This window comes from Quercus suber, unplaced genomic scaffold (genome assembly GCF_002906115.3).
Source record: "Quercus suber isolate HL8 unplaced genomic scaffold, Cork oak 2.0 scaffold_526, whole genome shotgun sequence".
Lineage (NCBI taxonomy): Eukaryota > Viridiplantae > Streptophyta > Magnoliopsida > Fagales > Fagaceae > Quercus > Quercus suber.
This window is the reverse complement of record NW_027069975.1, coordinates 331,742-341,085: the sequence shown is the minus strand read 5'-3', so window position 1 is coordinate 341,085 and position 9,344 is coordinate 331,742. Positions and strand designations below refer to the sequence as shown.

General features: G+C 31.3%; 1 protein-coding gene across 1 annotated transcript; it reads right to left on the bottom strand.

Annotated features, from left to right (window-relative positions):
• Positions 1 to 244: 244 nt before the first annotated feature.
• LOC112006945 (potassium transporter 5) lies at positions 245 to 9,095 on the bottom strand. Its single transcript, XM_024039266.2, has 8 exons — positions 8,697 to 9,095; positions 7,910 to 8,135; positions 5,839 to 6,087; positions 4,915 to 4,965; positions 2,526 to 2,786; positions 2,276 to 2,443; positions 1,437 to 1,691; positions 245 to 1,356 (listed from the first exon to the last, which is right to left on the bottom strand). Exons 1-8 carry the CDS (start codon positions 8,892 to 8,894, stop codon positions 398 to 400), a joined length of 2,367 nt encoding a protein of 788 aa, XP_023895034.2. The 5' UTR covers positions 8,895 to 9,095; the 3' UTR covers positions 245 to 397.
• Positions 9,096 to 9,344: the final 249 nt, after the last annotated feature.

The following is a 9,344-nucleotide window of genomic DNA, read 5'->3' as shown; positions in this document are numbered from 1 at the left end:
ATTTAAAATACTAAGGTCACACTGTAATAAGGTCATGAAACCGAATCACCAAAGGACATGTCTTTTTTTTTTGAAACCCAAACAAATTTTCTTTCAATAATTTAAAAGTAAATTCATTATTGTCTTACATCAGATTGTAGCACCAGGGGTACATGTCAAGCTTACCTAGATGATATAATTTCTTGTTATGTTTTCTTGAGATTTCTAACACGTATCACATCATTCCACGTGGCACCGAAATCCCTTAAGCGTATAAATAAACTTCTTTGACATAAATATTATCAGGGTTTACATCTAGATGAGCTATATGTCTGTCATGCTCATGAATGAAACTGCCATTCTTATTCTATATGTACAAATTTATCAAAGTGTCATCCAACCATCGTCAAAACAAGTTCTAAAGTTCGTAAGTCATGCCTACTTTTAGCATACGCTTGTGAGGAATATTAAACACTTTGTCACTCTGTCTCAAATTTCTCTTCAAGAAATTGTAAGCATAATCTATTATAATTCTCCTTCCTATACCAGCTCCTTTGCGTGCAATAACTTCATTCTCACCAAACAAATGGACAACCCCAGCACAGCATGCTTTGTCCACTGCCTCGATCTCCTTCTCTATTGCCTCTCGTTGCTTCTCTTCATCAACTTGCTTTACATCCTTATTTTCATTCTCTCCATCAATCACTCCATCGTCTAATTCTCCACCATTTTCATCATTGTTGAGCACATTTTGGGACAACCAAAAAACATCATTAGCAATAAAATCTTTCAACATTCCAATCAACATCTTCTCAAAAGGCTCGTGCTCATTGCGCACATCTGAGTATCCATATCTCACAACACAACGAAACACATTGTGCTCTTTAGTTTCTACTCGGCGAAAGAGGAAACGCTCTTCTGCTGGAACTTTACTTATAGGTAGTGACTTGATGGAGACAAAAACAAGGACCGAGTGCAATGCAGGCACATTTTCAACATAGTGCTTGAAAATTGGTGGAATGCCCTGAACAAGCTCTGAGTAGAAGATGGCAAGCCCAGGCATTTGATTAATGTTTGTGCCAGTAACAACTTCCTTGAGCTTATCTGGAGGGATTTTGTGATCAAGCTCATAATAGTACTTTCTTCTATACACATCGTTCCAAACAAACATAATCGTCATTAGTACTGCAGCAAAGGCTAGGGGAAGATATCCTCCTTGGTCAAATTTGTAGAGGACTGAGCTTAAATAGACTAGCTCCACAGTACCAATAACAAGAACATATGAGATAATGAGAAGTATGTGGGTTTTCCATATCATTATCATGATTAGTACTAGGAAGGAAGATGTGAGGGTCATGACAAACACCACTGCTATTCCTGTAATGCAATAAAGAATGTGGGTTAAAATTTTAGATAAGAAAAGGCTAAAATGAAAAGTTAGTAGAATTTGGCATTACCATATGCATTGCCAATACTTGTTGTACTTCTGAAACCTAAAGTAACAGCAACACAAGCCAACATTAGAAGATAATTAATCTCTGGTATGTAAACTTGTCCTTCATACTTAGTCGATGTATGCACAATTTTCACACGAGGGAAACACCCTAGTGATAATGATTGCTGGATTATAGAGAAAGATCCTGAAATCATAGCCTGGCTAGCTATGATGGCTGCCAATATAGCTATACCAAACATTGGCCAATATAGAGGGCCTGCATCAGAAATAGTCCAAACACCAAATCAAACAAAATATATGTATTATGAACCTCCGTACGAAGGAGAGGTTATATATATATATATATGGATATTGTACTTAGGTATTGATTCTTAGGTTTATTTCTTAAAATTTAGTCATGTGATTTTTTTTTTTCATGGTTAAATTCAGCCATAGCAAAATTTTAAGGGAGAACTTAAGAATTAATATCTAAGTACTATATCTATGTTTTGCCCATATAAATAATATGAAGAAACGGTGTGGCTATAGAAACAATTAATAATAGGGTTTATTTTCAACTTTTAAAAAATAGGGTAATTTGGAAAAAAATATTATACTTAGAAAAATGTGAAATTAAAAAGAAAATGGTAATTATAGGTTTATATTGTATTATTAATGTAAATCTTACATTCTAGAATAAATAAATGTCTGTAACATTGTACACATTTATTTAGTTTACAATGTAAATCTTACATTGTTAGTACAACCTAAATTTAGCATTTTTCTTTAAAAAATATATAATATACTTTGAAAAAAATGTAGGTTGAATCTGTATTATTAAATGGACCCTTAATGTTTTACCAGGAATAGACTTGAAGAAGGTGTCCCCGACAAGGTTATTGTGCTTGCGAAGGAAGGCTGCTTGTCCAGTGTATGCAAATACAAGAGTGGGGTAAGTCACTGAACACATACTTATTTGTATGGACCTAACTGTGAAGTGGCCTACATCGGCAAATAGGGCTTCAGTTCCTGCATGTTTTCATTTCAACACTCTATCAATGAATTCTCAAAGTTAGTCAAATAGAGTTTCATTAAGCAACCAAATTCTAACCTGTTATGGCGAGGACAATGCCACCAAGGGAAACCCATGCTTCTTTTTTGTTCCTCTGAAAATATTCTATAATGTATTCTGGATTTAGAGCTTTGACAACTGTTGGATCAAATTTGATGAAATTGAAAATGCCAATGCCACCGATGAATGCAAACCAAATACAAATTATTGGAGCAAAAGTGTAGCCCACTTTGTCAGTTCCAAATCTTTGAATCAAGAATAGACAGATCAAGATGGCAACTGATATCCAGACAATTATATCTGCAAATATAGAAGTAGTATAAATATTGTAATACATGTATGATAATATAATTAACTAGGATTAAGGATCATTTGATTTGATTTCGTTTATGTATGATAATATAATTTTCTCTAAAAAGTTGGTGCAGGTAGTTTCTCATTTTGGCTACTCAAGCTTCAATTAGGATCATTGAAGACATATGGATGCCAGAAAAGAACAAAGAGCCCAATAATTACAGTGTCCATAGTTTAAAAACTTAGTACTTGATTAATGCCTAATGCTTATCGCACTATAGTTGACTGTATTAACTATGTAGAAGTTCTTAGGTTGATTGCTTAGATTATCAAATTAATTATAATTAGGGTTTTACCAATAGGGTCATGCTAACAGGTGTCCTTAGAATAATGGTTAACAATTTATTTTAAAAAGGTTTTGATATTACTTTTATAGGAAATGGAAAAAGATGTCAAAAGATTAATTGTTTTTTTTTTTCTTTTTCCATAAAAACTTTCTTTAAATGGATTATTAACCATTACCCTAAGGGTATCTGTTAGCATTTCTTTTACTAATATATGTCTGGGTATATATTAGTAAACTATTTTAAGAAATTTTTTATGAGAAATTGAAAAAGTTGGTAACTTTTTCAATTTTTCATAAAAAGTTTTCTAAAATATATGAATTACCTAAGTGTCTTTTTGGTGATTACTTAATATAAAAGTCGTATAATCTTTTTAAGAAATTGAAAGTGGACTAAATTAATATCATTCAGATAATGGTTTGATTAATAGAGCTCCACATTCAACAACCCATAATACAATCTAGACAACATTATTCGTAAAAATTTAAATAAACTATATTGTCTTTCTATTTTTTTGCATAAATTGACCGCCTAGCTGTCATGGAGACATAGGAAAGAGGACATAGGAAAGAGATGTGTTATGTCCACAATATTTTCACAACAAATCATAAGTGATTAATTATTATTGGTTCAAATTTGAACCTAACACTAAGACTAGTTTTTTGTCTCAACAATAACAACTAGTAACAACTTACCACTTAGAATTTGTTGTAAAAATATTGTAGACATATCATTTCTCCATAGGGAATGGATGAACTATATTATTGCTTGAGGATGTATTATATAATACAACAACAAGGCCTTAATATGTGTGTATATATATATACACACACACACACTATTTAAGGGGTGTTCCCTATTTGGGATCCTCATTTTTTTTTTTTTTTGTGTTTAAAAATGCCCTCACACCTCTATGTTTAAGTAAAGACAAAATTAAAGGATAATCCGGTAAAAATACAACTCTAACTCCTACTAAAATATTGCCTAAAAAAGGGTCACTTTCGTATTGATTTTCAAATTACTTTATACACTTATAAATTATATTTTCAAAATAAAAATTATATATAAAAAATAAAGGCATAGCCTTTTTTTTTTTTTTTTTTTTTTTGGCTATAAAATAGGACCACTATACATTTTTGCTATAAATTATAAATATATATAGTTGAGTTCAAATTGCAAACGATGTCAATATAATTGATATTATACCACTTAATAAATTTTTATTAGATCAATATTTTGAAAATCACACTATTAGATTACATTTTTTTTATACATGGATACAAAATTCCATGCTAATCTAATGTTGTAACTATAAACTCATCTTTTTTATATCGTTTTAACATATAAAAACTTGAAATTTAAATAATGATATTGTTAAATGTTAAAAAACTTAAATGTAATCTAAGCATAGATATTTCAAGATTCTCATTCCAAAATAATATTGGAGTATGGGCACGCATGCACTTGCAATTTTTCAACGTAGATAACCCTCGTTTCTTGAATTTGGCCACAAAACATTTAAGGACTCTAGAGCTTAGCCTATATGTAAATTTCAAAGTTTAAAACTCTCAAAAATTTCATTTTCGATAGTTTGGTACTCCTTTGAAAAGAGGAAAGATTCCAACTCAGCTATTTTTGTCTACTTCTTAATTAACAGTCAAAGTTGGAAACCAAAATTAATAACGTTGAAAATATATATGTATACCATGCAATGCATCATACATTATAAAGTGGAAGATAAGAAGAAATGGCAATCCAAGAAAAAAGAGTGCATGTGATGTACGTAGTACCATCTGACACAGCAGATGTAGCTTTCTTGATCCCTCCCACAGCTGATAAAACTGCCATCAATCAAAAGTGACAGAAAATCATTTTAAAGTCAAAAGTCAGATAAGAAGATGAGAGAGTAAGACTAAATTCTAACAGATTCCAACAAATCCTACGAAATTTGAATGGCGTGCGGGCAAGGGATGCGGAGACTACCTCCGAAGAAATTGTGAAGGTGGGAGCCTCTTTTATTGTTGCACAATTTGAAGCATAAATTATCAATCTTGTCATATTTTGGGTGTGTTTGGATTGAACTTATTGTTGCTGAAACTGAAAACTGAAAACTAAAAACTGAAAATACTGTAGCAAAATAATTTTTAAATGTGTAAATAGTACCGTGGGACCTATTTTTAATATTTTTAGTGCGTGAACAGTGCCAAAACAGTGTATGAACAGTGTTTTTGTCTCTGAACAGTAAAATCATGTGATTTTACTGTTCACTTTTCCGGGAAAAAAAAAAAAAAAAAAAAAAAGGGCAAAACGTGAAACGTGGACTCAGCAAAACGCTGAGTCCAAACGCACTCTCTAACTCCATTATACTATGTTCTTTTGACAAAGACTTTTTTTTTTTTTTTTGAAAACTATTCCTAAAATCTAATTTTAATGTATTTATCTAATTTTTCATACAACATCAAATTATCAACGGAAACTAAACTAAAAATTCACATTTAAAAAAAAAAAAAAATCCCTTTTCTTCTATAAGTGTTATGAGAGTCATAGTAATTAACCTAACCCAAAGTTTCCTCATGGGAGAGATTCCATATAATATAAATTATTTATTTTATATTATAGTATTGTGCTACAGGATTCTTCTTAACAGCTGTATAATTCATAATTCTCAGTAGGTTTGGCCTTCACAGAAACATCAAATAAGAAAATAAAGAAACCTGAGATGCAAGGAGTGAGCACACCATCTCCAATCACCATGGAAGTACCAAGCATGGTGGCGAACAAAAGGAAGAACTTTGCAAACTGGCTATTCTCAAGCTTAGACTTAAGCCATGATGCCCTCTTTAGACTGTTATTTGGTAACTCAAGCTTGAAATTTGAGACCTCCTGGTCTTCAGCTTGCTGACTAGGGATCAAACCGACCTTCGCAAATCGGCATATGAGAGAGTACAGAGCAAATGTCCCGCCTAAAATAGTTTAATTACTCGTCAATTAGGAGGAACAATATATTTGTTTTTTAATTTTCTTTCTTGCTCTAGGAAAAAGTTTAAATGTAGAAATAAATAAGAAACTTTGTTACTATGCAATCTCTTTCTATAAAAGGAAGCAAACTGTTAAATTGATTAAGTTGTTCCAAGTCCTCTTCTTTTATTTATTTATTTTTTTTGGCTAAGGCAATAGACGTGTTCTGAGAAAAAGTTTAGAATAATTGGGTAACGTTTTTAAAAATGGTCACGTCACATCTAAGCTTGGACTAAAATGAATATAAATTTTCCTTACAATGTAGCGTGTCTCACAGCAGGTAATTTTTCTTTTAATTATGGGTGCGCATGTGTATATACGTATTATAAACTTCATTAGTCAATGAAAGTTAAAAGACTTTTGAGAAAACATATGAGAAATATAAAAGGGACAGTTATTGTGGAAGTTTATTCTATTAAATTATAATATACATGCATGCTCATGAATATTAAAAAGTAAAGCCATGTCCTAAATCTGGGGATCAGATAGACCATCAACCCCACTTTTCTTCACGAGCAGCGGAAAAGTTTGGATATTTTGAATCTTCCAACTTCCACTGAGCTGATATGAAGTTTAACCATTAAACTAAAAGGCTTTATTACTATTATTTTCTTCTTCTAAAAGAGGCCAGGTGCTTGCAATTTTGGCTTTTAAGATCTGAACATTTGACTTGGTACTCGCTGAATCGTTTTCAGAAACGGTCTTTTCATAAATAGATCGGACCTGGCTAGTCAAGCTTCTCCCTAGTTCGGGAATTCCCTCCATGTTTACTTTAGTGCATACAAACAAAATTTCCTTTTTTTAAAAAGAATTATTTTATTTAAACAATATTAAAAATACTATAAATTTTATTACATAAACCCTATAAACTAACTTGTTATTAATCAGGAGAAAAAATTTAAATATCCATTTATTATATTGTATAAGTGGTACTAATTTTTATTTTTTTTACATCAATTTGTACAATTTTTTGTAATAAAATTTGTAGAAGCTTAATTTGGTACTATTATAACACATGAAAGCTCTATACTTTAATACAATGGAATCCTTAGAAACTTGAGTTCGTCTTGAACTTTTTCTTTCAAGAGAGAATCTGAAAATGTTTTAAAAAGATATTAACATATATAGTAGGTTATTCAAATGGGCCCATTTTTTTTAATGTATCATTTACACCTAATCTTATTGTAGAGTTTTGGATTTCGTTGCAAATATTTGGGCTTTGAATTTCAATTAAATACGCACCCATGACAAAACTGAGGTGAGAGGACTTCTTTTTTTAAAGGTAATATTATTTACATTTATAAGAAATTGGGAAAATATCTCAAATTTAATCCACTACTAAAGAATCCAAAAAAAAACTGTGGTGGAGGATTTAGTATATTCATAAGCTAGCTGAATACTAGAGAAGAGGATTTACGTTTAGAAAATTCATCCCTTCAAAGAAATAATTTGAAAAATCAATGTGTAAATATTGGCAAGTAATGACTGATAATAGAATAATGAAAATATTTAGCATGGAACTCATTTAAAATATCCGCTCTCTTTTTTTTTTCTTTTTCTTTTTTTTTTAAAGTATGAGCCGTACAAGGCGTGGCATTCTGCTGATCAATAAATCTGGTTAAGACACAGAATATATATATATATATATATTCACTTGGTGCACAGTAAATTGTCATGGCAAACGCATGGGATAGCCTGTGATTATGTGCAACTTGTATGTCTATATATTAACCTAAAGAGCAGCTAAATAAGGATGTAAAATCTTACCATCACCATTGTCATTGGCTCGTAAGACAACGAAAACGTATTTGACCAAAGGGATCAGTGTGAGGGTGTAAAAGATCATAGAAAGGACTCCCAAAATGTCATCATTATGGTTTATGCCTTTTGTGAAGGTGCTGTCAAACACATATAATGGTGATGTACCAATGTCCCCATAAACAATTCCGATGCTCTGAAATGCTAGGTGCAAGATCACCTTCCACGCCATGGTCTAAAAAAAAATCCAGAAAATACACGTGAATGTTAAAATCAGAATTTGTTAATTAAAAAAGACGAAGAAGAATGATTGTAAAAATAAATAAATAAAGAGTAAGAAGAAGAAGAATTATTACAGTTGCTTAACTTGGTTTTTTTTTTTTTTTTTTTTTTTTTTTTTTTTTTTTTGTGGTCAATTTTACTCCGTGTTCTTTACTATATCATCAATGATGTACATCACTTTTAATTATACAGTATTATAACAAAAAAAAATGTATATGAAAGATTTGAATTGATAGAAGTATGATTGATGTACTAAATGACATCCATCAATTAATATGATAGGTCCAGTCTTTCTTTTAGTATTTCGATTGGCCTTGACATGAAAACAATTTGAAATCCTTAAAAAAAAAAAAAAAATGATTGTAAACTAAATATATAGAAATAACTGAAAAATCTAAGCGTTTAACCAAAAAGTGTTTTTAGTAAAGATGTCATGTAAGATGTTGCTCCAGCTAGACTGGAAATATGTAAAAAAAAGTAAAAAACACATTAATTATTAATATTAAAAGGAGACCTTGGAGTCATGGCCATGAAAACCTCGTACGCTGTTGGATTCGATGTCTAAGGAGTCGTGTCTTCGCAACTTATGACATGAAAGTTTCTTCGCTTTGAGTTGTTGATGAGAAACTTCCTCTTCTTGGCTTTGTTCGATTTTATCTTCTGCTATACCATCAGACACTATACCATCAGACATTTCCATGTTTCTATGCATCACGGATTGTATACAAGGTGATCCAAAGAAAGCACAATACAACTATCCTAGCCTTTTCGCAGTCTCTTAAAACTCTTTTTTGGAAAGTCTCTCATAAACTCACATACATATAATTAAAGGAGGGATTAGATTTAGAAGTGAGAAGGATCTATGAATAGGTGGCGATGATGAGGCTGGGGAGGGGTTAATTCCTAGATGCAAGAATGGGTGATACATATTTATATCCAAAGCAGGAGGCACACCCCCAAAAAACCAATTAAAAATTAAAAAAAAAAAAAACCCACAAGAAAAACTAAGGATTAAAAAATAGCTAGGGTGGAAAAAAAGCCTACCCTATGTGTGTTTCGCCAATAATAAGAAGTGAAGTACGTTACGCATATTGATTTTTCTTTTTTAATTGTTAAAGACTATCTATTAGTTAGTCAGGGTTTATAGGAACCACAAAGCTAT

Excerpts from the sequence above, each read along its gene's own strand:
- LOC112006945 (XM_024039266.2), bottom strand. The coding sequence starts at position 8,894 with ATGCATAGAAACATGGAAATGTCTGATGGTATAGTGTCTGATGGTATA. Across the intron at positions 4,966-5,838 it reads GCTCACTCCTTGCATCTCAG|TTTTATCAGCTGTGGGAGGG; the intron begins GTTTCTTTATTT and ends GATTGATGGCAG. Across the intron at positions 1,692-2,275 it reads CTTCTTCAAGTCTATTCCTG|GCCCTCTATATTGGCCAATG; the intron begins GTAAAACATTAA and ends TTTCTGATGCAG.